We start from the raw sequence: 20,080 nt of genomic DNA, 5'->3' as shown, positions 1-20,080 counted from the left end.
TAATTGTTTAAAACACGATCGGGGTGTCAGGACATTATTTGCTAAAGGTGTCCCATCTTCCCCCACAGTACTATATAGAGACTATTCAGATACGACAAAAATGGCACACTGTGCTTGTTTTTTCATGACCGTGTTTCTTCTCATTTTTTAACGCCTCAGAAATGATACGCATAGCGTCACTTGCGCACAAACGTGCTTCGAAATTAGCCGCAACAGCAGCTCGCTTTAGGCAGTGTTATCTAACAAGCAAAACTTCTAAGAACGCATCATGTTCGATTTTACGCCAACTTATCTGAAAACGGATCAGACGCCGATTACAGCCACCTAAAGCATGTATTTCTCTAATTGGTTAAACTACGAATCGCGACTGGCATAAACGTTTGCGGCGAAAAAAATATGTTGGTAATATACTTTTTGAAACTTGTAACTTGCTTTATCCTCGCGTGCTCGAAAAAACGACATTCGCTAAAAACGGCTGTTTTTTTATACACTCGTGCCCAATATACTCAATACATTGACTAGGTCAGTATGATACACCCTAGTGCCCACCTACGGGTTATAACGTTTGAAACTTTAAATGTTTGTTTTACTGTATGGCTGACAATGTGGACTTATAGAATGTCCATGATGAACAAAAAGTAACCAAATGTTTCCGAGAAACCTGTTTGTAAAAAAATAGTTCTCTTGCACCATCTAGCGATATGAATTAGTGAATTACTTTTTGCCGATGTCCTTACTACTGAACTATCCCTCGTAAATTAGATTATAAATAATTGCTTAGTGTTACTTTGCAATCAGTCAAACGTTTCTTCACAAAATTTATTATTATGTTCAAGATTTAACAATATTGCACTCCTTGCATAAAGAGCTTAACGTGACAATAATAGTTTGCTTGTACATGTTTATACATAACAACAACAAATGCGAATAAATAATTCAAAATTGAAACGATAAATATTCTACCCAACGGAACTACATACAACACCAAAGCATCTCACACGATCTATATACGTAGTTAACTTGTATGTGATAAATTTCAAGATGAAATTTTTCTGTTGATTAGATGGCACATCTAAATATTTAGTTTTAAAAATGCATGTCAAAAATTAATTCCGGCCCAAAGTTTGTTTTCTGAATCACATGATAGGAATGTAGCTGTCAATCTTCGCGCGGTGTCTTTGGGCAATGCATTCAGCAATCCAAATAATATTCCTACATTCCTGCTCCTTTAGCTTGACATAAGAATAAAATACACCGTACTGAAACTGCTGCATGAAGCTGTTCACATTGAGCGTGACCTGAAAAATATAAAGTTAACTAAAAATATTGTATGAGGAAATAGCACAGTATTTATTATGTATGCCTCTAGCCAATGGGATTTGGGTTTGAGACTTAAGACTGTCAGTCCGCTGCCATTCTGGGCAAAGCAGGTGTCCTACGGCTCGTCGCTGCTACTATTTTGGCCTTGTGGGCATATGCGTCATTGGGAAGAAACCTAATACCTATTGCTCTAAATTCGATGGTCTTTTATAGGGCTTAATTGTAGGCAATACACTAAAAATAACAATTCCCCCCAAATTACTAAGTAATCATGAGGTGTGTGAAACAGGACACATGTGTTGTGTTATAAAAATAACTGTTGTTGCGGGAATAAAAAAGTTACATTCCACTTTGAAAAGATCTTTACCTCATGCTCAAAAAATTTATCTTCCAGAGTTTTGTCTCCCGGGTTGTTACCGGTACCATCAAACAATGGCCTGTATTCCTGTAGGGGAAAAGAATTACGACGGTTTAAATTTAGAACATTTTAGGCCTTAATTTATGTACAACTATAGCAAACTTATATGGAGTACAAATTGGGAGAAAATTAAAGGAACAAATTATTACAAAATTACTTTTTTATTGGTGAGTTCCTTGTCAATGAGAAAAGGGCCCTACAAAACTACTTACAGCGAATATTCGGATACTTACAAGTACAAATTAAGAGTAAATGAAAGGAACAAATTATTAAAAACTGACTTACAGCATAAAGTTCTGAGACTCTTTTGACAGATTCATATTCATCTGCCTTTGATAATTCAATTAGACCATCAGGAAAAAGTTTCCCTCTGCGAGGATATAACTTTGCTCTGTCCTCTTTAGATAACTCCGTACCAAATGAGTTGATTGTGATTATAATAGATCTTCTGTCAGCTTCAAACTGCTCAAAGTAATAAGACAAAAGTAAATATATATATCTGCGGTTTCCAAACTTTTATAAAAATTTTGCCTGGTGGACCCTTTGCAATTATTTTGATATTTCGATGCCCTAAAAAAAATAAAGAATGCTATGGATAAAATGCAAAACCACACCAATGGAAGAAAAAAATATAAAATACGGCAAGCTGTTTAATGGGATGGGTGCAGTTATTTTGCTGCAACTAACTCATGAATGTTTGGTTTTGGATCATTTTTTCATTGTGGACCCTCTGAAACTGTACGAACCCAGTTTGAAAACCGCTAATATATATATGCATAAAATTCGAGGTGGGGTTATTTCTAAAAAAAAGTAAACTGAACAAACTTTCCAAATACTGATTTACAAGGGTCTCAGTTATAAAATATCAACGCACCGCTAATATTTCGCACATGACGTCTGCAGTTGGACCACCAGTTCTTTGGCACCAATCATAGAATGCTTCAAGGTAAGCTTTGTAGAGAGTATTTCTGATTATTTCGATGTTCATTTCATTTAAATCTTCCTCAGAAATACATTCCTTGAAGAATGGTGCTGCAAAGTAATCCCAGGTTGAAGTGATACAGTACTAGAATTTACTGCATCAGAAACTTATCATAGTAAAATTAAAGGCAAAAATTATATTCAGTAGGGTGGGGAAAGACAGGACACCTTTAACAACCAATACCTAAATATTCTGATCATGTTTTAAACAATTAACAGCAGTATATTAGAGTCGTAACGACTCGTAAGGTTACGTTTTTATAATTCTTTGAATGTTTTTTGTTTACTATAAAATGAGATAAGAAAATAGAAAAAAAGGTGACCAACTTCCCTCACCCTACTGGCCTACTATATTAAAAAAAGTAGTTTTTTACCCAAAGGTGAATCAACAAGTATTGCATTATAGAGGTCGGCAGTTGTATTGGCAATGGTCACGGTTTCCATTTGATCGAATATTCCAAGTGGGTGACATTTTGGAAGCAGCTCAGAAAGTTGTCTTTGATGGAGGGTGCCAGTGATCAACAGAATTATGTTGTCGATCATGTAGCTGTACCTGCAACCAAAAAAAGGTTGTCAATTATATTATATGGATGAAAACTTGACATTGATTTAGGTGTAAAACAATTTTTGAAACTCATTATCTTGTGAGTAAAAAAATCGATATATTTTGAGGTATGTAAAATATTAATGTTTTAGGTATTTCCAGATATATGTAGTAGGGTGGGGGGGGAGACAGGACACCTTTTGCACATAATATCAAGATTAGGTTTTAAACAATTAGCAACGGTCCAAGTGATTTGTGATGATACTGTTTTATAATTGAATGTTCTTTGTTTAAAACCAATTGAGACGAGAAAATAGAATGAAATGGTGTCCCATCTCCCCCTACCCTACTACATATATAAAAACCAAATAAAAAGTTAAGATTTTTTTTAATTTACTTAATAAAGTCAAGAAATGTAGCGAGATCCTTGTATGCATGGTTCCTTAGATATTCAAACTCAACCACAAGTTTTTCCCTTAATTTCTCATCAATCACGGACACTGTAAGTGGCGATGGTTCGTTTGCAAGAAAATGTCCATAACCCGTACCTTGAAGATGAAGTTTCAGATCTGAAAAATTATCAAACTGTAAAGTACTACGTAAAGTGCATTAAAAAATGCAAAATAACTCCACTTTTATTTTAAACTTAAACTTATAGCTTATTCAATTAAACATCAGATACTTTTACAATAGGATAGTATACGCATGCACAAGTTTTTGTAGGAAACCTTACCTTCAAGTGTGTCACATTGTGTCAGGTGTCTGTAATCTTCTTTATTCAATATCCCATTTTTAAATCCACGAACCAATCCTTCAAGATAACCACTGTCCATGTTGAAAAACATATCATATATATCACCCATTTTTAACCCAGTGTCTTTTATTAGTTGTTAACTGGAAAAATCTAAACGGCAAATACAAAAAAGGTAGTTTATGTTATACGGTTTTTATCTTAACGCTATACTTTGCGTGAGTACAGACTACACAAATCGTCTGCGTTTCTAATTAAAATAAGTGTCCATAGTTGTTCGTATGCAACACTAAACACAACAAATGTCTTGAATAGTAACTATTATGGTTTTAAAATGAAAACATTCTTCAGATAAACAAGCATAAAAACATTTGATTTATTGGTCATCTGACTTGTATTAAAAATATATTTGGCAACACTGGTGAATCGGCACTTTATTTACTGAGTCATAATAAAGATCATGTGATTATAAGCTTGAAAATCGAGCCCATTGCGTTGCTGCTTAAATATATGCAAAACTTAACATTAATAAATTGTTTTAAAATGTTTCGTGCATTTCTTTGATTAACATTTCCCTTAATCATAAAACCTTTTCCGTCCCCGTTTATAATAAAATAAAACCTATATGTCTACGTTACGGCTATCAGAACAGGCTATAGTTGACCTATAAAGTTTAAACATTTTTTTTGCGTTATACATTTGTGGTCAAATACTGAAGTTAAATTTGATTAAATCCATCCCCGTAAACGAATTAATAAAATTTAAACTGTTTTGCTCCAACGACTTTGCTATCTATTTTACGCGTGACTGATTTTCAGAGGTATATAAACAGAACGCACGTTGTCTCGTTCCCACTCAGTTTGAAATTTTCAGTTGTGAGGTTGTATTCTCCGTTGCAAGTTTTTCAATTTCAAGTTTGTACTAAACTATATAGTAATCATGGCCCCAGGAAAAGCCGCATACAAAGTCGGTAAGTAATCGTTAGTGTCCTTAATAGTTTATTCCATTAAAATAATTCGGTGAATATATTGGCAAAAGTTATAGAGTGTAGTATAAGAAAACAGAAAGCACATGGTGTAGTGCATATCTTAGTAATTCTGCCGTAACGTTTGTTAATGGTATATCGAAAGGCGCTAGTGAAGAATCTTCCCCCTCCTTCTTTGCTAACCCCTAACTACTAACCACCAACCGGTAATACTGCCGCTGGTGACCAGTGAAAACTTTGGTCTCAAAATGTTCCATACGTCTTCCTGATACTCGCTGTATATTTTTTTATAAAAAAACTCGGGCCTGACTTGCGTAACGACATATTACGTCACAATAGCGAATGTTACGTCACAGTAGTGACATATTACCAACGTTACAGCACGTTATAAACTTGTTTTTCGTACTGTTTTCAGCTAGGGAAAACCCGAAGCCCCAACCCTAACCCCTACTTTTAACCCACAACCCCAAACCCCTTTGTTTAATCCATGACGGCTTGTGTGGAAAATACGGTGACGCAGCCCGATTTCGCGCATTTTCAAATTTATTTTTCGACACGAACGCCCGAGTTTTTTCAAAAAAAAATTATACAGCGGGTATCAGGGAGACGTAAGGAACATTTTGAGTCCAAAATTTTCACTGGTCACCAGCGGCAGTATTACCCCACCAACCACTACTAGCCTACTCTGCAATGTACCAGAGGATTCTTCACTGGTGCCTAGCGAAGTATAAGCATTGTAATTTTAAGTGTGTTTTGTATGTATATCTTGCTTTGATAGGTAACATTTTTTGCATTTATACTCCAATTATGTCCTTCAGTAAACCTGTAGCTGTAGGCCTACTGTATTGTAATAGTTAAATATACAACAAAATATGCCTGAATTTTTTAGTATATACCACAAATGGTAATAGCAAGTTTACCAAACATACGATACACTGAAAGTTTACTTAGTAACATATCATTGTATTTGTAGCTGACATGAGCTTGGCTGAGTTCGGACGAAAAGAAATTGAAATTGCCGAGAATGAGATGCCAGGTTTGATGTCTCTGAGGAAGATGTACGGAGAATCCAAACCATTGAAAGGTGCCAGGATCGCTGGGTGTCTTCACATGACCATCCAGACTGCTGTCCTCATTGAAACATTACAAGCTTTGGGTGCAAAGGTTTGTGTAGGAAATATTTTTAACCCATTTTTTTAGTCAGTTTGGGTGCAAAGGTTGGTGGGGGAAATATTCTATAACCTATTACCTTTAGTTTATTTGAGTGCAAAGGTTGGGGCGTGAAATATTCTATATTTCTCCTAATTCTGTATTAGTAAAGTCCTAAATGGCATATAAGGAAGCCTGCGATTTTAGCCTAGACTATTTCCCCAATGTACAAGTTGTTCTGCTCTAAGTTACTTTTTAGATTTGTCTGCCTTCTGAATTGTAATCATAACTTGAAAAAGAAGTGCTATACATAGGCACAGATTGTCTGATTGACTTCATTTCATAATGGGTGTTTTTCTCCTTACAGGTTCAATGGTCATCATGCAACATCTTCTCCACACAAGACCACGCAGCAGCAGCAATTGCAGCAACAGGAACTGCTGTCTATGCATGGAAAGGAGAAACTGATGAAGAATACATCTGGTGCGTCGATCAAACCATCGTATTCCCAAATAATGAACCACTTAACATGGTAAGCACCTTCTGTTAGATACATTGATATTTTAATAAGAGTCTTGTAATGCACCGCATGTGTTGAACATCCATTGTTCGTGTTTGCTTAACATTTAAGTTGTAATGTAATTGCCAATAGTACTAGAACTAGTAGCAAAGACTCTGCTGCAGAGTACTGTGGCCATGGTGCAATGGTACTACAAATCTACCATTATAGTAGATATTGTGTGATTTATGGTGCAATGGGCAGGTTATACTAAAGCCAAATATGCTTGCTAGTAATGATTAGTCTTTTTTTTAAGTTCTTTTATTTTGATATTTTAAATTGACATTGTAATTTCAAATAAAAATTACAATTCTGACTTTTTTCTCCAATTGATTTTTTTCATCATTTTTTGCAGATTTTGGATGATGGAGGTGACCTCACCAACTTGGTTCATGAAAAGTATCCTCAGTTTCTTCCTGGGATCAAAGGATTGTCGGAAGAAACAACAACTGGTGTCCACAACCTTTACAAGATGATGGAAGCTGGAACATTAAAATGTCCCGCCATTAATGTCAATGATTCTGTTACCAAGGTAACTTTAATGTCTTTACATAATAAAATTTTCTTTATTTTTACTCCCAATCTTCTTTTTACACTCAAATAACGTAAGTTTGTTATTTCAGTGGTTTAAATTTTTTGTTTCTTTTTTTCAGAGCAAGTTCGACAACTTGTACGGTTGCAGGGAATCTTTGGTTGATGGTATCAAGCGTGCAACTGATGTTATGTTGGCAGGTAATAGCATGGTTTGCATTGAACCAACCATAAGTGGTCGTACCAAAAGATCATAATTTATAGATTAGGTCTTTTAGTTTAAACATATTAAGTTTGTTATATGAACATTTTGTCTGTTATATAGAAGACCCCTTCAGGATATATTTTTTAAGTTTGTTGTATAACCCAATACCCAACTATAATTTCATTTGCAGCTTTGTGTTTTAAAAATTGCAGGCAAAGTTGCTTTGGTTGCTGGTTATGGTGATGTAGGAAAAGGATCTGTTCAATCGCTTAAAGCCTTTGGTTGCCGAGTTCTCATCTCAGAAATTGACCCCATCAATGCCTTGCAAGCAGCCATGGAAGGTAATATAACTATATGTCGTAATTTCTGATTGCACAACACCATGTGTCTTTTCATTAGGCGAGAGGCTCTGTAAAAGCACGCTGATCACGTTAAGTAAACTTTCTCAGTGTTGAACACAATGAAACTTCAGCATATTACTTAATAACTAACTTACCCCTAAAAGTAATTCTTCTGGTGCCTATAAACGAATATTTATTTTGGACCATACATGGTTTTATCAATGCAGCGAGTATGCTGTGTCTATTTGTGCTTCATAGATTGCACATATATTTATAACTTGGCTGCGCTGTGTACACATTTCATCCACTTCCCTATTCATTCTTATCATCCTGTGATGAAATAGTGTTAATAAAATATAACAGCACTTCAAGTGCACACTATGAACATATACTGTGTGCGCCAGCCTTGGGAATTATAACAGCAGTTTCAGCTGCCTTAATCTCATGCATTTACAGGTTTTGAAGTCACAACAGTGGAAAAAGCTGCCCCACGTGCCAATATCATCGTTACCACCACCGGTTGTAAAGATATCATAACTGCAGAGATTTTCCAATCGCTTCCAAACGACTGCATTGTTTGTAATATTGGACATTTTGACTGTGAGTTGGATGTAGCTTGGCTTAATGCTAATGCTGTGGAAAAAGTGCAAGTTAAACCACAGGTGATTCTTATTTCTCATTACATTACATTTATACATTACCATTGTGTTGGTACACCTTTCTAGACTAAATTGCAATTTTGTATTCTGTTTGAAGTAGATCTATAAGAATTTAAAGTTTTGCATAACTCAAGACATGCCAAACTACACAGTTTCCTAATTTGTTGTTAATTAAGAAAAGTTTTACAGTTTTGGAACCCTTTGCTATTGGATCACTTGTCACAATGCATGTTTTGTGCAAAACTTTACTGACAAACTGTCACTTTTTGTACTGGATATTTAAAAAAAAAAATATTTGGTTGGACATTCTAAGACTCCTTTGTCGCAGGTCGACCGATACACCATGGCAAGTGGAAAGCACATTATTCTTCTTGCTGAAGGTCGTCTCGTTAACCTAGGATGCGCTACTGGACATCCCAGCTTTGTCATGAGCAACTCTTTCACGAACCAAACTCTTGCACAAATTGAGCTGTGGACCAACAACGAAAACTACAAGACATACAAGACCGGTCAGGTTTACATGTTGCCCAAAGTGGTGAGTCTTATTATTTATGCAAAATATTTAGAAGGGATTCTAAATTAAAATGTCTACTCTATTGTAATTATTTAAATTCGCTCAATGTAAAAATCCTAGTCCTGACAAATTTAAAAATCTTTTTCCCACTTGTATTTTCTACGTTAACATAAACATTAGGCAAACTTGTCCTGCAAATAAGTAAATTTTGTGTTTGTTTTGTTTAGTTGGACGAACAAGTAGCACGCCTTCATTTGGATCACCTTGGTGTTGAACTTACAACATTGAGCTCAGATCAATCCACGTACCTTGGCGTGTCACAGAAAGGTCCATTCAAACCAGAGCACTACAGATATTAGGATTTTCCAAACCGAAATTTAACTTCCAACGTTTCGCACTGTATATTTGGTGTACTTGTATACCCCTAGCTCTCCCTACATAATTGGCTATATCGAATTCTTTGACTGCTACTCCGCTACCCACAAGTCGTATTCGTCTAAGTTAATTAGTGTACATTATGAAAGAAATCTACCAATCATGCCTCGTGTTCTTTCCACGATGTTCCAATGTTTCGCTTCTTTGCAATTGCGTAACGTATGTTGTAATTTTCACGTAATAAAATGGTGAAGACCGAAAGATTTCAAATGAAACCAGATCGTGTTAGCTGTTCCACTGTCCAAGCTTTTATGCCTTAGCAAAGTTTGCAAGTTCTACAGAAGCTTTAATTTCGCCCAATATATCCTCAAGGTTGTATTCGTACTTTTCGAAATTGAAGTTGTAATAGACTTCAACTTTGTAGGTTGGATAGAGACCTTTCTCTCCGGTCCGTTCGTTTATCCCGTTGTAGAAACCATTCCACCAGTTCGTGATGGTAAAAAGGATATCGCCTTGCATTAGTTCAATTTCGTCAAAGGTTTCGTTTGTTGCTTTTACTTTTGCTTTGTGGGCATAAACCGCAATATGAACTCTGCTAACCAGGAATTCATAACCATATCCGAGATCCAATGGTATGACGTCATTAGACGCATCGAGGTGTTCCGTTTGTCTCAACTCGAAGGCTAAGTTTGGAACCTTTAAGTACAAAACAGCATGTACGTGCGTTCATTATTAAATATGGAATACCATAAACAACCAACCTCAGAAGACAGCGAACAAACCATAGCATCACATTTTGATAGCATTGTGACGTCAACAACTACTCCTAACAATCCCGATAGTGAGTTACGTGATGATAAGTTAGAAGCAGCTTGAGAAAATCTTTTAAACCCCACAAATGTATAACCTACTAATCTGAAAAGTTAATGAGGTCGATTAATAAATATAAGCGTTTTATAACCCTCATTCTTCGCTTACTCTTTTGTTTCCTCCCAAACTGAAGGGTCGTCAGTTGCCAAATATATTCTACGTTCAGTTGGTATGGTAATATTCTTTCTTCTTTGGCTTAAGTCGTACTTGTCGTACCATTGATCAACATGAGGGAGATATTGTTGCAACGTGATAAACCTCGCATTCTCCCCTTCCATTGTCAGCTTGTCAGTGCGTCGGATATGAATACTATAGAAAACAAAGTATATAGATGGGACACCTTTAGCACATGATATCCAAATATTCTGATCGTGTTTTAAACATTTAACAACGGTCTATGTGAGTCGTGAGAATACGGTTTCATAATTCTTTGAATTGTCTTTGTTTACTATACCTAGGATTTAAATAGAATGAAAATGTGTTCCATTTTGCCCCGCCCTATTATACTTTGTTTACATGGGAAATATACACAGCTGTTTTATTCAATAAAACACTAATATGTTTAAAATATGATATGTGGTAGGACCTACCCAACTAATGGCTGTGAGAAGTTTACAGTTTTTTCCGCTTGTTGAATTATATCTTCCATGAAAGGTTTTGGTCGCAAAATGTAGCGGATGTGATGTCCTGCGATCCACGCCTTTGGGTTGCCATGGAAACTGTAAAGTCTATTCCAAAACTGTTGAGACAGATAACGTGGTTTCAAGCCAGGTGGTCGTGGAACCAGTTCTTTATTAACTAAAACAAACTTGGTGCACGTTATGTTTTGCTTCGTGCTCTTTATAAACTTGCATTCTTCAAGTTCACAATTCATTTCTGAAAACAGTTCCCTGCTGTAATTTTGAGACTGACATGTTGACATGGGTTGGAATGGATCGTTAGTTACATTCTTCGTGTAATGAGATGTTGACTGATCAACGACTATGACTTTATTCAGAAATAATGAAAGCGACATGACCCACTCAATGCTGTGTACGTAGCAACCGAAACCACAAGGCAAGTAAGGCGTCAACAATATTGGAGCATTGCTGCAATTTGAAGGATTCTGTAAAATGTTTATTTAATAAACATATCTTGCGAGTCATAGATTAACAAAGGTTTGTAAGTGTTGTATTTGCCATTTAAAGTCAGAGTGTTGGTATGTGAAAAAAAGTTATTTAATAAAACAGTGAAGACATTTAAGAATTATAAATAGGCAACCAAAAAGGAATGATGAGTTAGCTGAACGAATAGTTTACCTGATTGATTTTAATTTTACGTTCAATTGTTTCTTTAGCTTGATTCGCAACCTTGGTTTGCCATGTCTTGTCGTACGCAATCAAATTCTCAACTTCTATTGTTAATGCCCTTTTTAAAACGCAGTAAGACGTCATGACATTAAAAGCTTAACGTCATTACTAAATTAAACTATTTTCATACTGAAATCTTTCTTGTAGCAAGGCCTTCACCTCCGCTGCACTTTCCCGACCAGTTTTTACAGATTTAAATCCACTGTTCATAGCCCGCCAAAGCTCACTTATTTCTCGTTTAACATCTCTTGTCTGAAGCGCCCGAAGTTTCATTTTTGGAGTAACGTTAATAGGATCTGTAACGATTTTTCAGCTTTTCGTAAACCATATGCAAAAGAGTTAATTATATATATATAGTTCTGTGGGGTAAGATGGGACACCTTTAGCATATCATATCCAAATATACTAATCGTGTTTTAAACATTTAACAACAGTCTATATGGGAGTCGTTGGGATACGGTTTTATAACTTTTTGAATGTGCTTTGTTTACTGCCATATGAGGCGAGAAAACAGAATAAAAAGGTGTCCTATCTTCCCCCAACCTATATTGTACGTATAGTCCGGCGTGACTCGCTCTGTGCTTTGTTTTCTAAAACTGTGCCTCCTTAATTTTGATACAGTATACTATATATATGTACAATAATTGTTTTTTTATAATAGAAAATATTGATCGCCAAGCAGGATGTACGCGTTCCGTTTTTTCCTCGCATGTACGCCTTGCCGCTTGAGGTTTTTTCGGTACCAGTTAACTCTTATATGTGGCAACAGTGCTATATAATATGCTGGTAATTAAGTATAATATTTTATTCTGAAAAGTTTGAACTAATTCGTTTTGCAGCCTTTTCACAAGTACAAACTTGTTGCCGAACTATATCAACATTAGCAGTTTACTAGATCCCATATATAGGATTGGTAACAGCGATTGGGTCATATTTAATTACTAACCAAAAAAAGGGGATCGAAAAACATAAACATGTTAGTGATAAACGTATTCGGTGCATTATAATTACCATTTGATTTATCCTCTGTTGGATCATGCTTGGCACCAACAATATTTGCATCTTCTTTTGTGTGGTGTCTGAAAAATACATAGTATGTATACTAGATTTGACATTGGCGTATAAGCACATTAGTGTTTGTTTATATTACAACACGCACAAGCACTTTATTGTTAACCGTCCAAAATAAAACGTTAACTTACATGTGTACAAAAGAGCGAAATATTCCCTTTCCGCACCTCCAGTAATAAAAACTGCCCAGCAAAAATATCGGTACAAGCAGGTACTTTCGTTTTGTTTTACACTTCATTTATTTGGTCTGCGTTCATTTACACACTATATGGTAATAAGTGCGATCGTTAAGCATACTGTCGATACATCAGTAAAACGGAAATTGATTATACTTATTTGATTGGAGAACTACTGAGAACCTGCGTCTACATATGCACCGAGTTACTACAGCATATAGAAAATGCATTTCCTTTTGAAATAAGCTCATAAAAGGTTTTTTAGTATACAGTAGAGTGGGAGAAGATGGGACACCTTTAGCACATAATATCCCAATATTCTGATCGTGTTTTAAACAATTAACAACGGTCTATGGAAGTCGCGAGGTTAGGGTTTTATAATTCTTTGAATGTTATATATTTAATACTAAATTGAACGAGAAAATAGAAAGAAAAGATGTCCCATCTTCCCCCAACCTACTATGTATACGGTGGTAGGCCTATACTTGATTTTCGTTAGGATTTTACAATATACTCTGTGGCCTATGCAACGTATTTTCATTTGGGTTTCGTAACGTATTTACGTTTGCCCGTGAAATATCCATACAGAATAAATTGGTATTTTGCAGAGATGCTTTAATGATATCCATCGTTTAGTTTAAAGGAAATGTGGTATAGCAGTACAAAGAATAGTATAGAAGGCTGGGGAAGGCGGGACAACTTTGGCACATAGTATCCAGATATCCTGATCGTGTTTTAAACTATTAACAACGGCCTATGAGAGTCGTAAGGATACGGTTTTATAATTCTTTAAATGTTCTTTGTTTAGTACCAAATGGGACGAAAAAATGGAATGAAAACATGTCCCATCTTTCCCCACTGTATATATACACGCGGCTTTCATTAAACATTTTCTGTTTTGAGCTACACAGGTATTTTTGTGAGCTGTGGAGTTATGACGCATTATATTTGACAAATTGACCACAGAGATCTTACTTCGTATATTATTTAGTTCCAATATTCTTAATATTAGACTTGACAAACCTGTGTTTCAATTATTGTCACGAATTTATTTTAAATAAACGACATTCATTACAAAACAATGTACAGCCTTCTATGCTTTTGCAAAGTTTGCAAGTCCTGCAGAAGGGCCAAACGTCTCCGTTAAATCATTAATTCGATGCTCGAACTTTTCGAAATTAAAATTGTGATGGACTTTAACTTTGTAGGTTGGATAGAGACCTCTCTCTCCGGTTCGTTCGTTTATTCCGTTGAAGAAACCATTCCACCAGTTTGTGATGGTAAAAAGGATATCGCCTTGCATTAGTTCAATTTCGTCAAAGGTTTCGTTTGTTGCTTTTACTTTTGCTTTGTGCGCATAAACCGCAATATGAACTCTGCTAACCAGGAATTCATATCCATATCCGAGATCCAATGGTATGACGTCATTAGACGCATCGAGGTGTTGCGTTTGTCTCAACTCGAAGGCCAAGTTTGCAACCTTTAAGTAAAACAGAACTTACATGTACATGCACTTATTGCTAAATATTGAGTATTATGAACAACCAACCTCTGAAGACAGCGAGCAAACCATAGCATCACATTTTGAAAGCATTGTGACGTCAACAACTACTCCTAATAACCCAAACAAAGTGCTTCGTGATGTCAAATTCGAAGCGATGCGTGCCAGATTTTGAAAACCAAAAAACTTATAACCTTTTAATCTGTAAAGTTGATTAGGGTAATTACTAAATGAAGAAGTCAAGTTTTCTCAATTTCTGTTTACTTTTTCGTTTCCTCCCAAACTGAAGGATCGTCAGTTGCCAAATATATTCTACGTTCAGTTGGTATGGTAATATTCTTTCTTCTTTGGCTTAAGTCGTACTTGTCGTACCATTGATCAACATGGGGCAGATATTGTTGCAACGAGATGAACCTCGCATTCTCCCCTTCCATTGTCAGCTTGTCAGTGCGTCGGATATGAATGCTACAGAAAACAATGTAACACTATAATATACTCTGTTTCTTAAAAATCATACACAGTTGTTTTATTCAATAAAACAACTAATAATGTTTAAACGATTGCATATGATGAACGTGGAACCTACCCAACTATTGGCTGTGAGAAGTTTACATTTTTTTCAGATTTTTGAATTATATCTTCCATTACAGGTTTTGGTCGCAAAATGTAGCGAATGTGATGTCCTGTGATCCACGCCTTTGGGTTGCCATGGAAACTGTAAAGTCGACTCCAAAAGTCGACAGTTGTATAACGTGGTTTCAAGCCAGATGCTCGTGGTCGCAATTTGGTATGAATATAAACAAACTTTTCGTCTATTACATCTCCCCCCGTAGTTTTTGAATATACTGTACCATCTGTAAAATATATTATAAAGATTAGTTACGTTGAGGAGCTGTAATGTTATAAAACATCATAATACCGTTTACAAAACTGCATTCTTCGAGAAAGCATGACATACTTCTGAAGTCACTTCTGTTGTAATTTTGATTTTGACATGGAGATATAGCTTTAAATGGGTCGTTAGTAATATTTCCAGTGTACCCAAAAGATGAATTATCAAATATAATGACTTTATTTAAAAATAAAGAGAGCGACATCACCCATTCAAACATGTGAACCTTGCAGCCAAAACCGCAGCCAGAATACGATGTCATACATACGGAGGCAGTTTCACAATCTGGAGGGTTCTGAAAAATCAATAGTCCTTAAAAATTTATTTAATGTATAACAGTAGTGTATACTTAAATATGCTTTGAATTTTAAAGAAATACAGATTCTTTTAGTGGTGTCATATATTAAATAGTTCCATGAAACTAGTTTCCAGTTATTTATCGCGGCGCTTGACGGTTGTATAATTTTGTAAATATTCTTTGTATGTAAATATTCTTTGTTATACATATACCCATCTTACCCCACTCCACTATATTTACATTATGATATCGAGAAAAGACAATATAAAAGCATTTACAAGATATGACGAATAATGACAAGGAAATATGTCCCATCTTACCCCAAACCACTATATACATCATGATTGCAACCAACGTTGGTCATACCTGATTGGATTCAATTTTCCGTTTAATTATTTCTTTTGCTTGGTCCGCAACCTTGGTTTGCCATGTCTTGTCGTACGCAATTAAATTCTTAACTTCTATTGTTAATGCCCTTTTATAAACACAGTGCAATTAACATGCTTTAACGTCATTACTAAATACCCCTCTATATATTCTATTTTCATACTGAAATCTTTCTTGTAGCAAGGCCTTCACATTCGCTGCATTTTCCCGACCAGTTTTTACAGATTCAAATCCACTGTTCATAGCCCGCCAAAGCTCACTTATTTCTCGTTTAACATCTCTTGTCTGAAGCGCCCGAAGTTTCATTTCTTTAGTAATGTTAATAGGATCTGTAACAGAAAGGTATCAGTAAAATGAAATCGTAGTGGTGCTTGTTTTGTTCGTATAGTAGGATGGGAAGACGGGACACCTTTAGCATAATGGTATCCAAATATCATGATCATGTTTTAAAGAATTAACAACAGTCTATGGGAGTCGCGAGGATACGGTTTTATAGTTCTTTGAATGTTCTTTGTTTACTATCAAATGGTACGAGAAGATAGAATGAAAAGGCGTTCCATCTTTCCCACCCCACTATATTACACTGGACAACTTTCACAATGTATATATTTAAAAGTATACAAGTAGGATATTACCATGCAACTTATTCACTGAGTGGTTAGGCCGGACAGAATCTTGCTTTTCTTCAATAATGTAATGTCTGAAAAATTAGTAGTTACTGAAAAGTATCATGCTGGTTATATCGTAAAGTGATGGGGTAAGAAGGGACACTGAAGCGCAATATTTCTAAACTTAAAATATATATGACGGTTTTTGGAAGATACTCCGAATTACTACTATCATACCTTTATTAATTAACAACAATTTTAAAAAATATATCAAAACACACAAAGAATTTTTGGGCACTGAAAAAATATTTTATTTCTTTACCATCGAATTTGAATATACTTCTAGCTTTTGCTGTGCACTTTGTTGGACCGTGAGAATACTAACGAGGATTTTATTATATTTTCTCGTCCCCATTAGTGGTAGACAAAGAACATTAAAATAATTAATAAATCCTCACGACTCCTAGACCGTTATTAATTGTTTAAAACACGAACAGGATAATTGGATATTATGCGCTAAAGGTGCCCCATCTTCCCCCACCCTACTATATAAACACACCTACACGCTGCGTATAAAAGCAAAACGAAACGCATAAATGGATTTTTGGAAATAAAAATGCTATTCGTTTACCTGAAGTAGAAGTAAAAACTCCCAAGTAAAGCTAATACAACAATCATGCACTTTCTCCTTTGTAAACTTCTCATTTTTTGTTCTTTGAATTCTCTTTGGGTATAACTATAGATTTAGCTTATCAAATAATGGCGCAGAACACACGCCGAGCTGCCATGCTGATCCTTATTACAGAAAGGAAACTATTTTGTTGCACTTATACCAGGAACTTTGTGGCACTATTGTACATGTACGTAGACGGGTGTAGTTGTTGACAACAAATTTTCGGAGCCGTAGAATAGTGTTTCTACGACTCTGCACATTTTAATCAAAAAATATTTTTAATGCCCAAATTATTCGTACCTTGGATGGATCAGTGTAATGTATTCAACCACGCAAAATGGGGCACAGAAGGGTGTAATAACACCGGTGTTTTGTTTCGCACACCATATGTACGCAAACGCAACTGTTACCTCATTGTATTTTACACAATAGCTTCAGGCTTGTTTCTAAAAGTCTAAAAAGAATAGTTTTCGCGTGACCAAAGTATTCTTTGGTGTGACATGCCACTTCGTGTCGTGGTGGATTACTGGATTATACACCTTTTTGACTGTTTTTGTCTGACACTGCCGTTTGCTTACAACTTTATAATTATTTTGGTGTGAGGAATGTGTTGGTATATCAGAGTTCGTATATAAACATGTTTATATACGGACTCTGTTGGTATATATAAAACAAAACCGTATTCCCAAACCATTAACTCACAAATTTGTAGTTTCTAAACAAAACAACTTCAGTATTTGGACTGGAAGAGTCGTCATTATATAAGGACTATTTAAAAGAAGCAAACGTGTCCGTCGATTTGTTTACACTTTTCATGTATTAAAAGTATGTAGTTGTCTGCTGTCTGGTTCGGAATTTGTTTACAACATAATTTAGACAACCATGTTTTTACCAGCTCTGGGAGTTCCCCTGCACATTCAATTTCCTGTCAAATTCTTTTCTAAATCAAATTTCGGTAAACTCTTATCTTTATTTAGCAGATTTCAATCTACTGCTTAACGATGGCTCTTCGACAGTCGTATGTATATACCGCAAAAACATTTCGATCCTTGCTGAAAAATCAAAGGTAAGTTGCCCACGATTAACCTCAGAAAAATCTCATTAATAACGCCCAAAATCTCGAGAAACTTAAATTTTCTTTTTTTAAAGTATCAGAGCTGTTCGAATGTTGTCATCAAAAGTAGACGGTGATTTCGAGACAGCAAAGCAAAGGTTAAACACATTGAAACAAGAACCTGGAAATGATGTCAAACTACAAATATATGCATTATTTAAACAGGTAGAATTAAGTCTGTTTGGTTTCAAACAAATTTGCTATAATGGTACATGTAACTTTGTTTAAGGCTACCATTGGTGCAAACAATACTAAAAGACCCGGAACTTTTAACTTTGTTGGTCAAGCCAAGTGGAATGCATGGAATGATCTCGGCCCAATGAGTAAGGTTCGAATCTTCTTTGCTTTTAAAAACATTAAACTTCTTGTTTGTACACTAGTTGGTTAAATGGTGTCTTAACGCTATCATGTTCATGGAAGGTTAATGATGGTCAAAAGTAAACCAATTTGCCAAAGCCTTATTATCCCTTAACATTGGCTTCAATTTTTTATTGGGTTTGTTAACAGTTGTACCTCTAAATTGTTGGTGTGTGCAGTGTGTATCAGTAAAGCTGTATGCCACAGTGTAGAGCTGTTTGTACACACTGCGCATTTCTGCGCTACACACTGCGATTTACACTGCGAACTGTAGATATGTCAGAATGTAGCCCACTGTAAAGTTTGAATAGACTTAAAAATCCTTGTCAATTTACAAAATTGTTTGACATTTTTTAGGATGAAGCAAAAGAAGAATATGTTAAGATTGTCAAAGATCTTTCTGATGCTGAAGGTGAAGCAGAAGAAGAAGTTGGGGATGTTTCATCATCAACAGACTATCAAAACCTTATCGTAACCAAGCAAAATAATTACACAAAGATTGTGCTGAATAGGCCCACCAAGAAAAATGCATTGACTAGAGAGGTGCGTCACAAAAAATCAGAACCTCATACTGGTAGTACATTTTTTTCCCCTTCATGCGTTTGTGGTCCCAGAGTCACTATTCTTAAAGGGATAAAAAAAATTACTAGCAGTAGGATGCTTTGCATTTTTGTTTTAGATAGGTACTAAGTGTAATGACTTGTCACTACATTTCTTTTAAAATTTCATGTGGTAAACTATAAGCATGTTTTGATAACTTTTGTTTAACTTCTATAATTTTGTCTTTTTAACTTTATATTTTTGCCCAATCCTTGCTACCATAACCACCAAGCCAATTAAAAGTTTTTATTAACACTTTCGGCGCCAATCTACGTATATATACGTTTAAGTAACAATGGTTCGCGGTGCCATCACACGTATATATACGTTTTACCATTTTTTCATTGTTACGAGTGCCGCGTTGCATTTAAACTAATAGTAAACCACGTATATAAACGTACGCTCGATCTAGGCTGCATTGAGACTAAATGCGAACGTTTGCTTTGAGATTACGTTATTTTTGACCAATTAGCTTGTGATCCTGCGATCAGCTGTTTCTGACGATTTCAAGTATATTTTACGCAATATTACTAGTTTACAATGTTTTCACTGCTGGAATAATTACGGATAATGGTTCAAACTTCAATGATTTAGTGTCTGATCATTACAATTATGATGTTGTGAAGTTTTGTTTTGTCCAATTCTTATTGTTACGGCTCTGAAGAAAAGTTAAGTTATGGATACATTGGTAGTGATGTTATACGTCCACACAAGCGGGATAACATGGATATGTCACTGTTTCTTGGATTCCTGTTGCTTACTGTTGTATAATTTGCAACTTTCAATTGTAATTCATGGCTTAATTAAAATTTAATAAAATCCAAAATTCGTGCGGCACCCAGTGTCCGATGT

At 35.5% G+C, this 20,080-nt stretch overlaps 5 protein-coding genes across 6 annotated transcripts in view; 2 read left to right on the top strand and 3 right to left on the bottom strand.

The window, feature by feature from the left end:
* Positions 1-805: 805 nt before the first annotated feature.
* LOC100187083 (V-type proton ATPase subunit d-like) lies at positions 806-4,354 on the bottom strand. The gene is made up of 7 exons (XM_002126149.4): positions 3,997-4,354; positions 3,661-3,832; positions 3,094-3,272; positions 2,613-2,770; positions 2,024-2,200; positions 1,688-1,765; positions 806-1,298 (listed from the first exon to the last, which is right to left on the bottom strand). Exons 1-7 carry the CDS (start codon positions 4,124-4,126, stop codon positions 1,137-1,139), a joined length of 1,056 nt encoding a protein of 351 aa, XP_002126185.1. The 5' UTR covers positions 4,127-4,354; the 3' UTR covers positions 806-1,136.
* A 479-nt stretch (positions 4,355-4,833) lies between these two features.
* Positions 4,834-9,607, top strand: LOC100184688 (adenosylhomocysteinase). Its single transcript, XM_002126199.3, has 9 exons — positions 4,834-4,984; positions 5,973-6,163; positions 6,516-6,680; positions 7,063-7,239; positions 7,361-7,439; positions 7,656-7,784; positions 8,241-8,446; positions 8,772-8,978; positions 9,185-9,607. Exons 1-9 carry the CDS (start codon positions 4,954-4,956, stop codon positions 9,314-9,316), a joined length of 1,317 nt encoding a protein of 438 aa, XP_002126235.1. The 5' UTR covers positions 4,834-4,953; the 3' UTR covers positions 9,317-9,607.
* On the bottom strand, positions 9,417-11,917 carry LOC113474122 (alpha-(1,6)-fucosyltransferase-like). Its single transcript, XM_026833823.1, has 5 exons — positions 11,501-11,917; positions 10,793-11,307; positions 10,311-10,511; positions 10,094-10,247; positions 9,417-10,028 (listed from the first exon to the last, which is right to left on the bottom strand). The coding sequence occupies exons 1-5, from the start codon at positions 11,633-11,635 to the stop codon at positions 9,642-9,644; spliced, it is 1,392 nt and encodes a 463-aa protein (XP_026689624.1). The 5' UTR covers positions 11,636-11,917; the 3' UTR covers positions 9,417-9,641.
* A 1,974-nt stretch (positions 11,918-13,891) lies between these two features.
* Positions 13,892-17,199, bottom strand: LOC101243140 (alpha-(1,6)-fucosyltransferase-like). Its single transcript, XM_026833662.1, has 9 exons — positions 17,116-17,199; positions 16,512-16,576; positions 16,040-16,205; positions 15,856-15,964; positions 15,219-15,486; positions 14,886-15,153; positions 14,564-14,764; positions 14,348-14,501; positions 13,892-14,278 (listed from the first exon to the last, which is right to left on the bottom strand). Exons 1-9 carry the CDS (start codon positions 17,187-17,189, stop codon positions 13,892-13,894), a joined length of 1,692 nt encoding a protein of 563 aa, XP_026689463.1. The 5' UTR covers positions 17,190-17,199.
* Positions 17,200-17,822: 623 nt separating this feature from the next.
* LOC100182323 (enoyl-CoA delta isomerase 2, mitochondrial) overlaps positions 17,823-20,080 on the top strand; it is a 6,170-nt gene continuing 3,912 nt past the window's right edge. Inside the window, exons 1-5 of one of the 2 annotated variants that reach the window (XM_026833824.1) lie at positions 17,823-17,982; positions 18,138-18,223; positions 18,307-18,436; positions 18,501-18,599; positions 18,986-19,171. In XM_026833824.1, coding sequence (XP_026689625.1) covers positions 18,159-18,223; positions 18,307-18,436; positions 18,501-18,599; positions 18,986-19,171 — 480 coding nt within the window. In that variant the 5' untranslated portion in view covers positions 17,823-17,982; positions 18,138-18,158. Of the gene's footprint in view, positions 17,983-18,134; positions 18,224-18,306; positions 18,437-18,500; positions 18,600-18,985; positions 19,172-20,080 lie in introns of both variants that reach the window. The other variant, XM_009859711.3, reaches the window with a different exon arrangement.

The sequence above is a fragment of the Ciona intestinalis genome, chromosome 3 (genome assembly GCF_000224145.3).
Source record: "Ciona intestinalis chromosome 3, KH, whole genome shotgun sequence".
NCBI lineage: Eukaryota > Metazoa > Chordata > Ascidiacea > Phlebobranchia > Cionidae > Ciona > Ciona intestinalis.
This window is presented reverse-complemented; position numbering and strand designations above follow the sequence as displayed.